This window comes from Bactrocera oleae, chromosome 3 (assembly GCF_042242935.1).
Source record: "Bactrocera oleae isolate idBacOlea1 chromosome 3, idBacOlea1, whole genome shotgun sequence".
NCBI lineage: Eukaryota > Metazoa > Arthropoda > Insecta > Diptera > Tephritidae > Bactrocera > Bactrocera oleae.
Genome location: NC_091537.1, coordinates 70,421,868 through 70,442,153, shown reverse-complemented (window position 1 = coordinate 70,442,153; position 20,286 = coordinate 70,421,868). Strand labels below are relative to the sequence as shown.

The 20,286-nt window shown below is 33.6% G+C and overlaps 1 protein-coding gene and 1 long non-coding RNA gene across 3 annotated transcripts; one reads left to right on the top strand and one right to left on the bottom strand.

The window, feature by feature from the left end:
* Positions 1-159: 159 nt before the first annotated feature.
* Positions 160-18,453, bottom strand: LOC106616751 (mitochondrial basic amino acids transporter). Of its 2 annotated transcripts, none has more exons than XM_014233602.3 (4): positions 18,332-18,453; positions 4,049-4,145; positions 2,289-2,750; positions 160-1,086 (listed from the first exon to the last, which is right to left on the bottom strand). In XM_014233602.3, exons 1-4 carry the CDS (start codon positions 18,374-18,376, stop codon positions 455-457), a joined length of 1,236 nt encoding a protein of 411 aa, XP_014089077.2. In that variant the 5' UTR covers positions 18,377-18,453; the 3' UTR covers positions 160-454. The 2 variants fall into 2 exon arrangements, with proteins under 2 accessions (XP_014089077.2, XP_014089086.2); XM_014233611.3 differs by lacking the exon at positions 18,332-18,453 and adding an exon at positions 7,962-8,256.
* LOC138856284 (uncharacterized) lies at positions 8,602-9,628 on the top strand. The gene is made up of 2 exons (XR_011395448.1): positions 8,602-8,868; positions 9,207-9,628. It is a non-coding gene; the product is annotated as an uncharacterized lncRNA (long non-coding RNA).
* Positions 18,454-20,286: the final 1,833 nt, after the last annotated feature.

Genomic DNA, 20,286 nt, shown 5'->3' with positions numbered 1-20,286 from the left:
CATAAACCCTCATTGACTTCACTTAAGTATCAACTTTGGACGCATAAATCAATTTAAAAAACATTTTATTTGAAAACTTCGTAAACTCGGAAGAGGCTCTTGTGCTTTAAATACTTGTATATAATATAAATCTGTAAAATACAAAGAGGAATACAATGATTTTGTTGTATATTATAGTAAAAATTTTTATTTTGCCCTTTTTCGTTTATAAAACTTCAAATATGAATGCATTCATTTGTAAAGTCTTCGATTTTAATCTATTTAACATTTATTAATTTACATAATTCCTAACTACAGATGATTTTATGCTTTAGCACTACATAGTTCTGTATATAATATAAATAAATATATGTACAATAACTATTCATACATATATACAAACATGCATACATATATATGTATGTATTATATATAAATGCAACTAGTCAGCTATAACGGACTTTATTTGGTATACTCAATCATTATCGCCACAAAGTTCCCTTATTTTTATGCGTTCATCTTCGAATACGTAATATTTAAAATCATTATCATTTTCTGGATAAAATTCATGCGCTAAATCTTCGATCTCCGAATGGCAGACGGCTTCATTGAAGGCACCTAAGCTGTGTAAAATTTTCACCATAGTATAACGCTTTTCACGCACTTCATGTCGCTCTTTGTCATATCGATGCAGATAGGATAAAGGCATCTCCGCCGATATGGGTACCCTCGATATGGCCAACTGATCGGTTGTCTGTAATTCTACTTCCAAATTTGCGCGCTTTGTCATACCCAAAATCCAAGCGACCACATAGAAACAGGCGGCGTTCGCGGGGAACGCACGTATTATAGTTGAGTTGAGACCGCGGAAGAAGAAATGTAGTCCATCTTTATGATAATTCCTGACCGCACAATCCCAAGCGCCTTTGTAGACGGGTGCTGAACTCATACCATCTGCTTGCAACAGCGTCTTAATTACATCCGTAGGGTAGGATACGAGCCATGAAGCAATACCGGCTAACCCGCCGGCAGTTAGAGCGTGTGGAATGCTCGGTTTTTCTTTTAACGACATGAACCATTCGTAGCTTACAAAGTAGGCGGCAAAACCTTGAGAAGAGAAGGTAGTTGTTAATAACTATGGATGATAGCAATTATACTATTATATTATTTTAAATTTTATCTCGACGAACTGTCTATCGCGCTTGCATCACGGCGTTGAATAAAGTTAATATTAAATCATCTACGATTTCCTCACGCTATTTCTTATATCTGAAGAAACTTTAGGACTTCTGAATTCTTTATCTAAGCTCGGTGCTAAACTTACGCCTTAAAATCTCATTTCATCGTTGAGTCAATCTGGTTTTAGATCTGGAAGTATTTACTGTAAACTCGTCTTAAGGATTGCCTTATAAAAGCCATGGAATATTCCACATGCTAACCATTTTTAGCTGGTTCAGTCTTGGTAATAGCTACCATGGTTAGAATTTCAAGTGATTTGCCAAAGAAGAAAAGTGAGTACATTACATCTTTGTTTACCGATTTCTCAGTTGCTTTGCTTATTTTTGAACACATATTAACTATAAACTAGGAAATAACTCTTTTGCTATCTCTTTTAGATGGCCAACTAAGTCATCTGGACGATCTTAGCATATTCACTCTTCGTAAAGTCCAGAATGGTTTGGAAGGGATGTCAGATAAGAATTTAAGAAATATTTATGATGCAATTAAAATTTCGTTCGAAGTTGGCTTCAAGGTTGCAGATGTAGAACTGTTTTCTTCGTTGCAGGCTTCCAAACGTTCCAGTGCACCCCGGTTCGGTCTATGAGTTTGCTTATATTGCATCTAGGTCTATTTACAACTGTCTTAGCTTTGTTCTTATCGTAGCTGCGGTATTATATTTTGAAAAATGCTGCCGATAAATCGCATGAAAATCAAGATCAGTTTCGATGACGTGAAATCCAGAGTCATGGAAACTGTAAGTTTTGTATTATCATACTTCGGCTAAATCTCATTGGTTGTCCTACAGGCTTAACGCTTATTTCCTATGCTTTGTGGAGGTATGTCCTCATAGTCCGGAAATATTATATTACCCCCTCTTCGGATTATTTAGACTCACAATTCTCTCGTTATCATGTTACTTTGAACACACAGAATCAATTTAACAACAAAATGGAACCATTAGGATTACCCACTATCGAATGAAGATAACCTTACCTTCGTTGAAGAAGAGTAGTTTTTATCAGCACTACTCAATCTACGCAGTATTAGTTCGAATAATATATTTCCACTTAAAAATACAATTTACCCACCTGGTACATCTCTGAGCGCTGTCATTCCCAAACCCCGAAATCCTCCTTTAAACCCGTCTGTTTGTATTATATGTCTTATACATTGAATAGGACTTTTAAATTGAGGAGCTTTTGGATCCATATGTTGTAATTGCATACGCGTCTTAGCCAATTCCATTGGTGAACACACTATACTCTGCGCAAAACCCGAAACGCAACCAGCTATGAAATGTGAGTATAATGAATTTGAGTCCACCATTTGTCGCTGTACATTGCCATATACACCAAATACAATTGCATTAACAACACTTATACCCATCAGTGGGCTGGACATGCCGCGGTATAAACTTTTAACGCCATCCGTATGAATTAGCGATGATATGCAATGAAAGGTGCCACGATATATAGGGTTCCTAACATCTTGCATCTGTAGATGAACTTTGACTGTATCGAATGGATGACCGACTAAAACACCTGCACAGCCTGGAAATTATAATTGAAGGAGAAAATATGTAGTGAAAAGAAAAAACACTTTCTCAGCCCTGAATTGTTGTTAAATCGTACTGGGCCAGTCTACCAGAGCTTATCTCTCTCAGTAACTCTTAGTTTTTAATTATTATATTGACTTAACTATTGCATCGTTTGGACCATCAGTAGGCAATACTAATATGGTTACACATGGAAAAGAGGATAGGAGTTTTCTATTGATCCCGAAGAAACCGTCCGGAACATGTTTCAAATATAGATATCTAACGAAGGGGTCCAGCTTGCAACTTTTTCGGTAAAACATTGTAAAAGGGAAAGAAACTGCATTAAGTTCTCAGATTAAAGTGTTAATTGAAAGAGTATTGGTACTAAAATACTTATAAAGTCCTAAGAAATAATTCGCTGAGGACTTTTTCACGCGAAACTTCCGATTTTGTTTAGATTAGGTTTTGCATCAAGATCCTAATGGTGAGGAAACTGGAGCAGTTCAATTTGTGACTTCTAGATTTTAGACCGATCTGATCATATCAATATATATGGTCAAGATAGATCGACCGTTTTAGTTGGTTCAGTCTTGGAATTGGATACTATGCTAGAATTTAAAGTGATCTACGCAAGTGGAAAAGTGAGTACATTATATCTTTAGATTGATGGATTTAGTGATTTGAGTACAGTCTTGCCCACTTTTAAACACATGCCTACTAAAAACCAATAGCTCACTTTCTATCCCATTTAGATGGGGAATTAAGTCATCTGGACTTTCATAGCGTATTCACTAATCTTAGAGCCCCCAATGTTTCCGGAAGGATGTCAAATAGGAATTTGAAGCCAAGTCTCATTGCAACGTGTCAGTTTCTGGTAAAGATAGTAAACATTTCCATTATATTGGCTTCAAGGTCTCAGATGTAGAGCTGCTTGCCTGTGTTGCAGGCTTCCAAGAGTTCCATGGTAAGAAAACTTTCAATTTGTGCAACAAGAATCTTTGGATCTTTTGTCAATGGTATAAATTATTTAATAAATTTGCTATCAAAAGAGATCGGTATCTGTTTGAATTAAAATGATAATACTATTTCACTTATTGTGTATTTTATACATCGATCAATTCGTAATGATCAATTTGTAGGTTGCAAAAATCACCATAATTAAGAATTGGATGGTTATCATGATGGGATTCAGCCGATATTTTCATATTATTATTATTATTTTTTTATTGATTTATTGTAGTTAATTGGTTAATTCGGACCAATTGGTAGATCTCCTTTTTGATGTTGAATTTAATATTATTGTGTACTTACCACCGAGGCAACCTGCCACAAAATCGAACGCCATGATCACTATATGCGCTCTGTTTACCGGAACTAAATTCTGTAAGTGGGCACTGTCTGGAGGAGCCTGTAATGTTGATTAATATGTGTATGGAGATGATAAGTAAACATTTTTAAGTATATATTTACATATATAAATATATATAATATATATCTAGAATATTATTCGTAATTATATATTCATGGCTTAATAATTGTCTCAAACCCTTAAATGATAAATTATAAAAAAGTAAAGATTTTATGTAGCATAATGATACCATTTTTAAAGAAGACCATTAACTTAGGTAGTCAAGAACTCAATTCATTTTTTTGATTATTTCACCAAATAAACGTCTTTCTCCCCTCATTGAAGACACTTACAGAGTTGCATGTCGGGCAATTAGTTAATTGCACTATTGTATTGTTAATCAAGAGCACTTAGGGTTTGAATTGTTGAATTATCTTTTAATTTTTCGGGGTGTTTGGACATGTTTTGGAACAAAAATTGTTTACCATCAGTCGACTCGCTTTAACTAAAACTACTTAGATGTGTATCTGCTCAAAGTCGACCAGTTTAGAAATATAATATTAAACAACAGTGATTTTGATAAACTTGTAATATTTTTTCAACCAAATATTTACTTTTATATGTATAAATGCAACATAATTTTATTTTTGAGATTTTTTATGATAAATATTAAACATATTTACACAGTTTCGACACAAATACAGCGATTTAAAATAGCAAACGGAGGTAATCAGTATATCTGGTAAAATATTTGATTATATTTAAATTTTTGTACAGATAATCAGACTAAGGCCATTTTCAAACCAAAAGCAAAACAAGTAGGGAAGCGCCATGTTCGGGTGTAACCTAACATTTCATACTCTTGCAACTTGCAAGGCTCAAAGTCGGCTAAATACAGGTTTTGGTAATGTTGTAATCGACAACATATTAACTTATTTTGAAAAGTTATAAAGGTCAATTTTATAAATATAAGCATTTACATTTATAAATATATAAATATAAATATTCACATATATGGAGTAAAGTCAGCCGGCCGTTTCGAAATCGTGAATATCAGTTATATGGAGGCCAAAGCTCGCCGAATTTTATCCATTTTAAGCACACACTGTCATTAGAGAAATACGCTTTCTCAATTTCATTAAAATAACTCCCACATTGGCCGATATATGTGGTATAAAATCAACTGAAAGTTCGAAAATCCGTGTACCATGTTAGGCATATAGAGGCTAAGACAAGTATTGACCCATTCAACCCATTTTTGACAAAAGGTTTTATTATTAACAAAGAAACATTTTCGCCGAATTCCAGAAATATCTTTCTTAGATTGACCGAGATTTTCTACTAAAAGTCAACCATTCGGTATGTGGGTTTGAACAGTTATAGTTCGATTTTGATGATTTTTAGACCCGCGATGGCATACCTCAAAGGCACTATTTGTGCAAAGTTGTATCCGAATATAGTCATTAGTGCTTTATTTGTGTACTGGAAAGAGAAATAATCAGATGGAATTTAAAGATGTTATGTATATAAGAAGTGGTCGTGGTTGTAGTTCCATTTCGCCCATTTTTTCACAGGAATATACGAATGTCATGGTAATGCAACCCACCAGTTTGGTTAATATCGGTGGAGCAGGTCCCGAGATATGTGTCTTCAGCTAAATGTGGGCAGTGCCACGCCAATCGATGCATTTAATTATTGATTTATCGCGTTTTAGCAGTTTTTAACAAAACCGTTATATGGTTAGAGCCCGGGATTATAATCCGATTTCATCGTTTTTATACTGTCGATAGGGATGCTTAAGGAATTCGTCCTAATTTGGTTATTGTAGCTTAAGTGGTTTAGGATATATGTAAAAAAAGTTTAGCCCAAAGGTGGTACTTGCTAATGCGATCTCTCGTGCTACAGTTACAATTCAATATATTGGTTTAGTGTTTAGTTATATCACTTTATATGTTTTCGTTTAATGGCGTTTTATGGGCTACGAACTTTTCGAACTCGTCCTAATTTTTTTTATCACTCAAGTTACAGCTTGCACAGACAGACAGACAGTCTGACTCGGATTTCAATTCGTCTTGTCATCCTGATCATTTATACAAGTATATATATGTATATAACCCTTTATCTGACTCGATTATTTTTAGGTTACAAACAACCGTTAGGTGAACAAAATTATTATACTCTGTTTCAACATGTTGCAAGGGTATAAAAAGCAACCTCAAGGCTATTCTTTTGAACAAACAAGGTCATTAATTATTTGATCTTGATTTATATTGTCTTCTATCAACGAAGACGGCAGAAATGATAAGCAATTTTGTATGAGTCTAAAAAGTTTTAAATGCGTCAAATTTAATTTTTGAATAAAGAGATGTTTTTTGAAAAAATTAAATTGGTTATATATATGAAGATATATAAATATGTACAAATATATATAACAATTTCTAAAATTTCCATTTAACAACAGACGCTACATAAACGAAAACGCTTGGCGTTATCAGCGTTAGAGATTTTTCAACTCGCCAGCAATTTTAAAACTATTTAGGGTGGGAAACTACTTGGTGTTATAACAAAATTTTAATCCACTTCAACCGTATAAATACGACGATTTCTATTCGCTACTTGAGCACTCTCTATGTTTGAGCTCTCTTCTCTTTTCAAAAAATTCTCATGTGAAAGCCAGAAAGCATTGCATTTAATATGAGAGAGTATTTGATTAAGTGTTTTAGACTAGTTGTTTGTTCGATTCACTATGTTCCAAGTTGTGATATATTGAAGCTAGCTAATATGAATTACTTTCAAATCTGCAGTAGTGTTTCATATGAATCTACGAACTGTTAGTAAAGTACTCCTACGTGCACACGTGAGCAGATTTAAACACGTGACGAACTTTCGAAAATTGTGTAAATACCCTTAATATTTCGATTGAATCTTTCGGCTGGTGGCGGAAATGCCAATTTTCAAATAAAAACATGCTAGACTATGAAATTATTTGTTATTTGCTTAGTAAAACATTGTTGTTATCACGCAACGTGAGGTCAAAATGCCTGATAACGCATTTTTTCATATATTTCGCTCGTGATCGGTTGATTCAAATTTGGTTGTGGTATTTCTGTTTTTTATAAAAATTTAAATTTATTTTTGAATATAAAATATTTTAACAATTATATTTTTGAACATATAATTTCTAAATATTTTAAAGTTAAACATTGTTTTTTATTGGAAAAATAAAAAAATTAAGTTTCGCTTGAAACAATATTCAAGAAAATATTTATTTTTCATATATAATTTTGTTCATCTTTTAATAGCATACTTTTTTTCGAAAGGCACGGTTTTAAAATATTTATAATTTTTTTTATCTATCACAAACTATTTTTCTGAGAAGCAATGTTGTTAGTATTATATATTTTTCATGTATATTGTTTTTTTTTATTTGTATTATAAAAAAAATATTTTTTCTTATAGTCTATAATGCTTAGATTTTTTATTGAATTTTTTAAATTTTTTATTAAGGACTTTAATTTTTTACCTTTTAATTTTTAAATTTTTTATAACATTTTGTTTTGTTAATATATGTTTGTTTTATTGAAAAAATTTAGAATAAACTTCTTAATATAAATTTTTTTCATTTTTATTTAACTTGTATTATAAAAAATTAAATTTTTTAAGTCTTATTAAAAATTTTATTTTAAATTTAAAATGCTTTCTGTTTTTTTTTTGAATTTTCTATTAAACTTTGTTGTAAATATAGTTTTTTTTTATTAAAAAAAAATTTAGAACGTCATTCCAACATGTTATTTTTTAACACCATGACCCTTTTTTATTGTCTATCATATTTTCACACACTTAAACTAATACATATGCAGCAGCTATAATTTTTACCTTTCAATTTTCACAATTACTTTTAGTTATTTTTATTAAAAAATATTGTTACGCATTCATTAAATTTTTCCCAAAGTTAAAGTAGTTATTTGTTTTATGTTTTTTGTTAGCTTGCTTTATATTATTATTATCAATTATTTATTATTTACTAATATTTTTCATTATTTGCGCATAACTATTTGCACAATTTCCATTTTATCACAGTTGAAATAATTTGCGTTATTCCCATGTGTACACAAACCGTTATTGTCATAATAGAATTACTAAAAATTAAACCTTTCGTCGTCAAAGCTGGATTTCGAATGTTTTCATTAGACGAAAAACGCAAAAATCGCTCTATTTGTAGAAAGCCGAACTAAAAGTTTATTATCATCTAATTGTTTTCCGTATAAAACTGATAGTTCGTAAGATTTGATTAGACTATATGCATTTATTGCTGTTAAATTCATTTAGGAATCAATAGTTTCATTTTCTTGCAAGACACAACCGCAGCGGCTTGGGAGAGATAAACGATTATGAGACCAAATTTGGACTCGTGCAATGCTCGCTATATATAGGCGCCTCTCCAAAACTAGAGATAATATATATTTACAATTTAAATAAGTAAACGCTTAGTATATGAAAGTAGCGCTGAAAGCGAACTCAAGCTTTAGGCGTATTTAAAAGCCTGCGCGCTAATCGCTAAGCCCAACCACGCCAATCGAAGATGCGCACAATTCAATTAGAAGGAAAGAACTCGCTCTCGCAGTTTGACGGTGTTACTGATAAGCACTGAGGAATACAGGAAAAACTCACAGAGAAATATGAAACGCGCAAAAATAGAAATTAGTATTCCGTTATGATATGCCTATATTTTGTTGAAGCGTTCATAATTTAAGTACGGTTCGAATTTTGAGGTTATCAGTGGGTAAGCATTTGTATAATATATTTCCATATATGTATAGATATATGGTATTTTGTGTGGCAGCTATTGGAGCGCACGCAAAAGTTTTTATCTACAGGATTGGTTTTAAGAGATTTTTACTTTCTATGCCTACAGCTCAAGGATTATATTATATAATATGAGCGTTACATTAGCTTTAAGATGATGACTATATAAGTGAAACTATAGAGCAGAGTGTTGTGTTTTTACTACTTTTACTTTTATTTTATTTTATTCTTACCGAAATATTCTTAAACAGTAAAAATTTTTTAGATTGAACGAAAACTTAAATTTTTTAAATATTTTCTTTTAACTTCTTACAGTGTAGGCATTTTCATCAACGACCGCTTCACTTGATCGACTTATGATTGTTGGTAGTATGAGTGTATATGTATATGTTAGGCAGACGGCGGTAGTATCAATGATAGTGGAAAATTACAAAATGTTGACGGATGTAAGTGTTTGACGCGGCGTTCCATGGTCCATAGCAATGCAGAACAGCAAATCAGATCAGTAAGGAGTAACTCAGTCTTTAAAGGGATCAATAGCTTTTCGTTTAAAGAAAATGTATAAACAAGATTTGTTTGTCTACCTATCTGAGGTTGCGCTTGCAAAATAAATATTAAAGATCATTAATAAACACAAATAATTATATACTTGTACGTGGTATGTACACGATTAATATACCTCGCTGACCATCGTCGTCGTGTTGGTGGTAGCTCCCACCCAAAAAACTCCAATTTTATTCACAGCGGAATCGCCGGTACCTGCAAAACCGATGATAGGGATATAGGGATGCCCAACTTATTTCAGTGTGAGATAGTTTTTTTATAACATTTTCATTGTTTTACAATTTTTGTTAGTGATCATGAACAACTGCAACAAATCTCTCCGTTCACATATTGTTTTGGAAGAATTTCAATCTGCCCATCCCTTTTTTTCCAATTGCAAAACGACAAAACCTCCTTAGAACTCAACTCAACGGTCAAAGTTCATGTTTACGCTCTCACTTCCAATGGCATTAGAGTTGGGCATCTTTTTATCCCTGCCGATGAGCTTGCTAGGCACGGCACCCTTACCCTAATTTTATCCGATTGGAAGCGTGTTGGTTTTTCAATGCCCTCTTGCATTTTATTGCTGAACCTTTGGACTTTCAGTGAGCTCTTCCAGATTTCAGTGTGAATCACAAGAGGTCCTCTGAATTCTTGCTCTTAGCAAGGTCACTCTAGCCGCATTTGTAGGTGTTCTTACTGGACCCTGGTCCTACACTACAACCGAAGTTAAAGGAAATACTATATATGACTGGATCCTGTCCAATAGATTCACACGCGGTGCGGCTAAATATTTTGTCGAACGCTCTTTGAGAAATCTGTATGGAGTAAGACGAAGTGGAATCATCTTGTCAGTGACAAGCTGTCACTTTCTCGGCAAACCCATCGATGTGGGATTAATATTACCTGCCTTAACAAATTTGTGGTAAGCTTCGTCCATTTGTAGGAGTTGGTGGGTAACACAAAGGACAAATATGTGCCCATGTGAGATTCATTGTTTAGGATGAATGTCCTTTCTACCTAATCTTATCTATCCTATCAATGTGATTTTTGCTTTTTAGGGTAAGTTATTCGATATTGAGCTTCAAATAGTTTGTTTAAGATTCTTGTTGGTAAGGCTAATATCGATCTCACCCCAAACCACAGCTCTTCAATTCAAAATAAAGGTACCTTTATCAATTTACTATGGTTTGGCATTATATCATGGAAAGAAGTTTACAAATCGTTTAACTTTATTACGAAAATTCACATTCTGTAAAGACTGTGTTTCGCGCGCTTCGCTCAACTTATGGTCAACATAATCGGCCTACTGGGCGTACCATTCGCAACACCATCACCCATCTTGAGACCCAGCATTCATTGTTGGATAATATTCGACCGAATAGACCACGTCCAGCACATAGTGAAGAAAATATAGCAACCGTAGCTGATAGTGTACACGAAGACCTTGGAGAATTGATTCAGCGCTGTCCGCAGCAACTCGGACTGACGTATGTATTGACTTGGCGCATTTTACATCAAGATCTTAAATTGAAATCAATGGATTTATTGAGAGAACACTTTGATGTGCAGATAATTTCACGTTTTCGGCCGGTCGATTGGCCACATGGGCCGGTCGATTGTGCACCGTTAGACCTTTTCCTGGGGAGATATGTAAAGTCTAAAGCCTATGCGGGCAATCCCGATTCAGGTCTTGGAGCAAAACATCACACGTGTCATTCGCCAATTACCAGTCGAAATGTTCGAATGAGTCATCCAAAATTGGACTCAATGGATGGACCATCTGAGACGTAGCACGGCCAACATTTGAAAGAGATAATCTTCAAAAAATAAATGCCAAAGAATGTACTTTCGAATGATGATAAACATTCCCTATTAAATTTGAATTTTCTGTAATTTTTTCTTTAAAAAAGTAGGGAACCTCGAAATAGATCACCCTATATGAGCTTTGTTTGTGTAACTGTTTATCTTTTCAGAATGCATCCGATATTCAGGCTTCCAACTCCAAATACAAAGTAAAAAGAGTTGTTTTATATGGCTGGTGTTTAGAGTTTAGACCCACACAGGTCGATGAATGTATGTACTACAACATTAGTATACCTCAGTTATATAGTTAAAGTTAGTTTTGTCATAGCTTGGTTGTCGATAAACAGATTTGAAATACATAATTTAAAATAGCTCCGTTATTTCACGTAACTAAAAAAGGTCGTTTTTGTTGTGAAAAGAAAATGGTTTAAAGAAAATAAAATGAATATTTCGCCCTTCTCTATGTCGAAGATTTGCCATAGTAGTGCTGGTGACTTGACTATCCCTACTAAATGAAAGGGGACTTTTAAGTTTTAAATGTTCTGGTTTATAGGATTCCAAATTGATCAAAGAGTTCGTAGTTATATAAACATGTAGTTATGTAAACATGTGGTCAAAGTAATTTGGAGAGTTGCTGCTGAAATAAGTAATGAAAATAGATATAGTTGATCTTATGAAATGAGCTTGGTTTTCGGAGAAATCAACGATTTTATATTAAGTGTTTTATAGTCGTAAACACTTTATTGAATTGATTCGCTACGTTTCGAATCGTATTAAGAAATCGGTCTGTCAATTGACTACCTTCATCAAGTTATTTGACTAAGCTCAAGAACCTCAAATCAGTGGTCTCTTCAGTCTTTCATTCCGAAATTGTTGAATTTCAGAAGGTGCCAAGTGGGTTTCTGTTCTAACCAGCAAGTCCATTAACCTTCTAGTGCAATACTAAGTCTCACTGCCTTAGGTTATGCCTGGAGACTATAACTAGGCTCTCAATCTCGGAAATTATTATCTGTGTACTCAGTCTTATAAGAATATTACGAAAAGCAAAAGCAGATAAGTTGGACTGCTCGGAGGCAGCCGGAAAACAGTTACCCTAAGCTGAGCCAGATCATCCAGCCTCCTCAAAGGTTGTTTGAAGCAGTGTATCCTAAAAGAACACCTCAGGTTTTGGATCACTAGCAACTTAAGCCAAAACGTGTTTACTTTTGGGAAAAAGGGAACTTAGTGACATTGTAGGTGTCATCACAGGCCAGCGTTCAGCCGGTTGAGACGAGATATATTCCACGGCTCCCAATGCTCCAACTTAAGAGACATTCGACAGCTTTTTGGTTTTATCAAATCTATTGAGTTCCTGGATAAGGTTTAAACAATGGTCCTGCGCCTCCCTTTTTCGACCAACCATTTACGTAAAATGCAAAATCTAGAATTAACACACCTGTCATTGTAGACCGAAACATGCTTTCGTGAAACCCACTATGAAGATTTTATAATAGAAATACTAAAAGTTGCTAAAAGCGTATAATCAAAATTGTTAAGCGCATTTCACTTTAGTGTTTCGTTAGTATAAATGAAGATCTGCCATTGTTTGCTGTTATTGCTGATAACCTTTGTGGCTAAAATTTGCAAAGTTTCTCTGGTGACAAAACGACAGCATTTGAAAATATAGTGGCATATGTGCCCACATACATAGGTATATGTCTATATGGTTACAAACGCATGTGAAGATCGTGAGAAATCGACGCGTAGAATGTCTACAATTCATTGTAATGTTATCGCTGCAAAACTTTTAAAGCTTCATAAGGCTTGAAAGGTATTAGCTGTCTCCGATTCGCCAAGCGACGAAGAAGATTGCGAATCGAACAAACTAGAATTGAACCAGGATTTTTTGACAAGAGAACAGCGCACAAAGATAGCGAGCCGAGAAATGTCGAATCGAAAAGACTGCTATTGTTATCATTCGCCTAAACAATCCTGCTTTCTGTTACAGGGTTAAAAACAAAAACAAATATAAACACCGAAAGTAATAGTAAATTTTTTTTAGAACCGGCTAAAATAAATTTATCTGGTTATTGTTTTTCTTTTATACAAACGGATGTCAAATTAGGTTAGGCTTGATGAAATAATTTGAAAGGGAGTTCGATAACCTCTGGTAGATAGCTGCGCTAAGTTATAGGATGTTGCGGGGACCTTACTCTGTTGACGTTATTTCAAAGAACTGTAAAGGCTTCGGATTAGTCCTTATTAGCAGAAAAGAATTTGTCGGTGTTGGTGGAACAATAAATACAATAGTAGCAGAATATGGGGCTTACAGTTGCTAATATGTAATGTTCTGTGTATTAACTGCGCCAATTTTCAGATTGTTTACGCAAACCCCGAGTGTGGAATATTTCGATACTTCTTAAATTCTTACAAAATATGAACAAATATATAAATAAATGTTAGCTATATTTACTTAAAATCAAATTTCCAAATAATATCTTGCCAATAATCTTAATGACCCCACAGATATGGAAGATTTTATGAGCCTAACTTTTATTTACGAAAGTTCTGTTCTATCAAAACAAGTGAAAGCGCGTACGTAAGAGTATTTAAAGTGCTAATGCGTATTAATAAGTTCATTCCCACTGATATACATACATATTTAGCGATACACTATATATGTCTGGTTTTTATAGCACTAAAAAAATATATATATAAAAAAGGAGGTTTGTTTCGCAACACATGTATGCTATGTATATGATCATATTTTTTTTTTATACAAGTATTACTTGTATAACGGGTATTTTTTAAGACGTGTGGTTTTCAGTGAGGCAATACTTTTTCAGAATTGGGTTTTTTTTGACAGATGTTACTTAAATAAAGTCACACATTATTTGGCATTTCATAATTAAAGGACTTACTCCGGAACAACGTTTGCAAATCGTGCGGTTCGGTTCGCGAGACTCATCGCCTGCTGCATGCAATATTTGGGCGACATAATCGCTGTGGATAACTTAAGCAACTGTGGATCGGTTTTGTACCACGTTTATTTCAGTGAATAATGGGCATCCTCAGAGACGCCATACAGTGCGCACCGAAGCTTACTTTTCGTTGAAAAGGTACGTTAATAAACAAAATTGTAGCAATTGGAGTGTGATAATGCACAGGCCATTGTTGAGACGCCGTTACATCCTCAAAAAGTCACTGTTTGATGTGCCATATGACCCGGGCATCATGTTGCAGTCAATGGTGAACGCTATAGAGTCATAATTAATGCTTTTCTCGTGTCTGAATTGGAGGATATTGATGTGGTCGATCTTTGGTTTCAACAAGACAGCGCTACATGCCAATACAGCCAACGAAACAATCAATTTATTTAAGGAAACTTTTGGTGAGCGCATTATCTCGCGTCGTGATTATGTGAAGTCGTGTGCGTGAACAGTGAACAAAACACCCTTTATTAAACATTATATTTACACTATTTAATAGTTTCACTTCTGTTTTTATCTGCGCAGTAAAGCAGCGGGGGAGTTGAGATCGGAGACAATACCATTTGAGAATGGAATTCTCAGAGGCTCAGTGTCCTGCAACCAATTTTTGCAAAAAATTTACTACAATCATCCCCGGACTCCGGTTTTGTCTCTACGGTCCTGATGAGAATATTTGTATGCCGACTTAAGTTAGGTTAGATTAAACTCAACAGCTGATCATTAAGATAGAAATCACACTTGTACTGCTAAAGACTGTCCTTTGTGAAACCAAAACAACACAACACGATAAAGCACCTTGAAACCACTACAAATCTGTTTAGGCGTTTTCTTTATATTCCTGCTAGTTCACTTGGAGATGCGAAATGCGAGGTGTCCTTAATCTCAAACAGGCGGTGTAGTCTAGGTTCTAAGGTTTTTTAACGTTACTGCGTGAACAGCGGTAAACGGATCTTGCTGAAGGCGAAGAGCTCACTAAATCTCATACGATTTCCTCAGGAAAAATGGATATTGCGACTGCGCCAGCATCCACCCATGAAGCACTAAAACGCATGAAAACCATATGTTCCTATTCTACTTAATGGCTAGAACTCACGTTCTTTGGTAAAACTACAACAAACCATACAAATATGATAAAAGTCTTAAAAGTAGCAGCCAAGAGTTTGAAAATTAAAAAAAAAAGTTCTTTAAATTCAGTATTCAAATAGAAAAAAGCGCCTAAAATTAAAGAGCATGTGCAAATGACTATAATGGTAGATAAATTTATCTGTTCTGTTTAGTATTTAAGACACTTATTTTAGCTTTTTTTCGATTAAATGTGCCTAAAATTATGCTTCAAAATCGCTGCTTCAAGCACGATGTGTTTTTAAATACCCTGCTGGAAAAATTTTAGAGTTAAAACCAAATAATATATTGTAGAAATCGAAGACAAAAATTTCCTATGTTACTCAAAGTAATTAAATTTTAGGTCTTCTTAGTATTACCCTGTCTCAAGATATTTGAAATAGCGTTATTTCCTACGAGTCGAAATTTATATACTTTTACTAATAATATTATATATACTGTTTAAGTATTAATCACCTTATTTAAACAATTTTGTCATTAGGTCTGTAAACTTTCTTCATACACCCTGTGCTTAATCGGGATTTAAATGTGATTTACTTCTTTATGTTTTTGGAATACCTACAGTGGCGAGCAGAATTGAGTGCATGTTTACAAAACTGACTTTCATCACCCATAAAAACATAACCACATAAGCAAATCCAAAATTTTTTTTTGGTTTTTTTTATTATTATTTTTATTTAGTTCGTCATAAGTTCTAGTAAAGAAACAAAAACAAATTAAAAAAGTTGTAATAGTTTAAAAGAAAATACGAAAGAATCTCGCATAAACGCAATTTTACACGTTTAAAAAAAATTGAATAACTAAATAGATTTCAATATTTTGTCCATAGACCCTTATTGGAAATGACTTCTTTTACGCGGTCTGGCATGCTCTCTACCAAATTTTCAATAATATCTTTCGGAATTCGACTCCATTCTGCTGTTACACGATCCCAAAGGTTGCTCATGTTTGTTGGAGCTGCTTCGTACTACCCGATCCGTCTTTTCACTATTGACCAAAGATTTTCAATCGGATTGAGGTCGGAATTTTGTGCTGGCCACTCCATCAATTTAAAATGTTGTTTTCCAATCCATTCCTTTACAAGTTATAATGTGTGCTTCGGATCCCCATCGTGTTGGAAAAAAAATTCTTGTTCTGAATAAGCACATTTCTCAATAAAATTGGGAAGATTGGTTTGCAGAATTTGAAGATAGTCCTTAGATAGTCCAGTTTGTTTTACATGGTGTCTTTGTATACGTTCTCCGGGTATACGCCAGCAGTATTGCTTTCCGTCTGACTGAAAACGGTTAAATTTGGACTTATCAGACCAGACAACACGTTTCCAATCATCAATGGTCCAATTTTGATGCTGCCTTACAAATTTTAAACGCGCTTTAATATTCTTATCGGACCATGAAGGTTTGGTTTTTTTCACAATTGAAATATATCCGATGTCTCACAGAGCTCTTCTAGCAGTCCATTCACTAACTTTTTTGTTAATGATAATGATGATCACTTCGGACGTCATTAGTTGAGCATCTGAGTCCTTCAATAATTTTTTGCGACCTACGACTTGCGGTTTGGGAGTCAGATTTCGCCTCTTTTGAACTGCGATCACCGCCGATTGGCTAATGAAAAGCCTCTTGGAAATTTACCTCACAACATTATTTTCCATTTCTCATTTTTTTTCAAAATATCGACAAATTATTTTTAGCATAAGAACAAATATAACGGTGAATCTGGCTGATTTATGCTGAGAAGAGAAGAGAGAAAGCGAAAATACTTGGAAGCCATAACACGCGCAAAATTGAGTTTATGCGAGTTTCTTTCGTTTTTTTCATTAGTCATTGTTTCTGAACTGTTACGAATTAAATAATAAAAATAAAACAAAAAAACATTTTGGATTTGCTTGTGTAGTTATATTTTTATGGGTGATGAAAGTCAGTTTTGTAAACATGCACTCAATTCTGCTCGCCACTGTTTGTCTGTATCCCAAACATCTTCTTCATTGAAACTTTGCTGAAAAATTAACTTTCTGTGATCGTCTACAGAGCTCTGTTTTGCTTTTTTATTCCCAAAGACTTAAAGTTTATACACGATTGAGTTTGATATATACAACCAAGAGGCTAAAAAGTTCATAACCTTTAAAAAAATCACATTTTTTAGGCAAATTCCCTTATATATTACATTATATTTGTAATCGTTGGCGATGCACCGTTTATTAATATATTTTAACTCTTCGAAATAATTTTTCCAATACGTTTGGTCTTTTGTTTCAAAATAAGCCTCAGTCTCGGCAATTGCTTTCCATCGAGCATTCGTTTGAGGATTGGAATAAAAAAAATCGTCGGGATCAGATACGGAGAATAAGATGGATGTGAAAACAAATCGAAGTTTAACCAATTTGATTTGTGACACGGTGAATCGATGGATTGTGGACTCACCGATTTTGCACAAAGCTTTGGTATGCCCTAATATTTATGAATAATGTGTCTGACAACTCCATCTAATACATTTAGAGTATCATCTTTTTTGAACAACTTCATTTTACGTTCATCAACACCGAATCCATCTAAAAAAGTGCTTCATTAACACGAACTACCATTTTAACCAGTTTTTACCCAATACCATAGATACTATCTAAATTTTCCTTGCACTGTTGAATGCATTGGGGGTTTTAAAAGTTTTGGACTTCACCAATGGCGCTCAAAGAAGTTATCCATTGCTCAAATATATTACAACACTGTTACTTTTCGTAAATAAGGATCATCGAACTTTTGAAAAATAGCTGGAGTTCTTCAGTCGAAACCTGGCCCGTTCTGGCTCCTTCCACAAGTTCACGAATTTAAAAACAAACTTTAAGCCAATACATTGTTTTAGAATGAATTCAACCTACATTTATGGATTAAAACTACAGCTAAACCCACATATGAACATATGTTGTTATATATTTCTCTGCAGAGGAAAAACTGCTCTCCAACTATAATTTTATATATCCCGCAGAAATTTGTTAAAACTCACCTGTTTCAGGTTGTATATTTTACAAAGCGATGGATTTGTCCCCATTTCAAAGGATTACTCAATTTTTCACCGTCTTATAATTGAACAGCACAATTTTTTTTATGAAATACTGAAAATGAAAAATAATATTGTTTATATGTAAAAAGAAAAAACAATGAAATGTAGAAACAAATGAAAATACATGAACGTCTTAGGTAAAATAAAGGGGCAGAGTTGGAAAACGAAAAAATAAATTTAGCTTAGGTGTGGATATAATAAAAATGTATAAAAGAATACACAAGATTTTGCTATGTGATAATTAAAAATAATATATTGAAAAAAATTTATCTGATAGGGAAATAATAAGAAATAAATATAGTATAATGTACCACAAAATTCATTAATATTTTCTTATTTTGTTAGGATGTTTAATGCATTTGAATTATAGTCAAATTATTCTTGTACGAAATTTAACGAACTATAATTAGGTCTAATATGATTTTGTGCCATATCGATTCGTTCAAAAGCTATGTGAGTTCAAAATCTAACCTTAAATCGTTGAGGACGATTTTAAACATTTTTTATTTCAGAAATGCTATGCAATTGAACGTTTTTGGATACATTAAAATCGAGTTCCTTTAAAGATTTTTCATTTTTTCTTCCTTATTGGTTTTCAGCGACTAGGAAATTGGTTTTATTTTGTAAATTAAAGTATTTCAACTTTTTCTTTTAAATCGACTTTTAAGGGTATAAAGATATAGAAAATATTTAAAATATTTTTTTTTTATAAATTAAGTCCGAAAATCCCTGTACAATATTTATTGAAGTAATATTTTTTAATTCTTTACCAAAAAATTATTTAAAAATCGCTTAATCCAGCGACAAAACAGTCAAAAAAATGTGGTAACCCAAAAAATATTTGTTTAAATACAATATGTTAGCTCGCTGACCGCTAGTCTAAAAGCTTAGTTGTGCGAGACCGTTCAGTCGAGTAGCTTGCGCATCTTCAGTAGTACTTCAAGCGGTATTGGCGTCTTCTTCTTCGGTAATTTGCAAAAGCTTCGGCAAACAAAACAATTGACGATGCGTAACTTTATTTGGAGTTTAGTAATTATATTGCTGTGTACGGAGGCATATTCACTGCCCCAACAACAACAAAATCATCATCAACAACAACACCCGATACAGCAACCACAAGCAAATTATAACAACAGTTCCGGGGAACTACATTTCTTTATTCAAAGTGTTTTAACATTGGAGCCGAAATGTGAGCTTGGCTATGTTGTCGTTAACCATCGTTGCCACAAACAAGCTTAGCTTCAGTGAAGATCAATATTTTGACTCTTGTTTTATTTTTATAATGTAATAAACAACCGTTACGTTAATCAATATAGAAAAGAAAATCAAAATAGGGTCTGAAATTACTAAATGAAATTCAATAAATTGGAGTGCGAGTAATTTTATCACCTGACGGGCTCAAGCCGAGTGCAATGTTTTCAAAGTGAACGTAACTATTTAAGTAACTGTTTAAGGGCGCTATAATTGTATTAGCATTTATAAATATGTATGAAAACAGCAATAACATAGTTTTTTTTCATCCAAATTCATTTAGACATATTTATTTAAAAATGTTTTCTGAATAATGAACGAACGTCTTTTGTAATAAAGTTAATGATTGAACTAATAATAATACTATGTTAAATAAATGTAAAAATTTTGTTTTATTTTTATATCAGCTTAAATTAGCAGTTCTAAACGGATGCGATTTCGTACTTAGCCTTAAAGTATGATGTCACCCCGGTCGGAAGGGGAATTTGCTTACGGACATTCTCGTAGACGATTAGGACTTGTAATTTTCTTTTGAATGTGTGAGGACTTAAGATAAAAAGCAATATCGGTCAGTGATGTGGTTCTTGTTTTTGGCTGGGCAACCATTCGAGGAAAACCGTAAAAAAAAATGGTATAACGACTTTAAA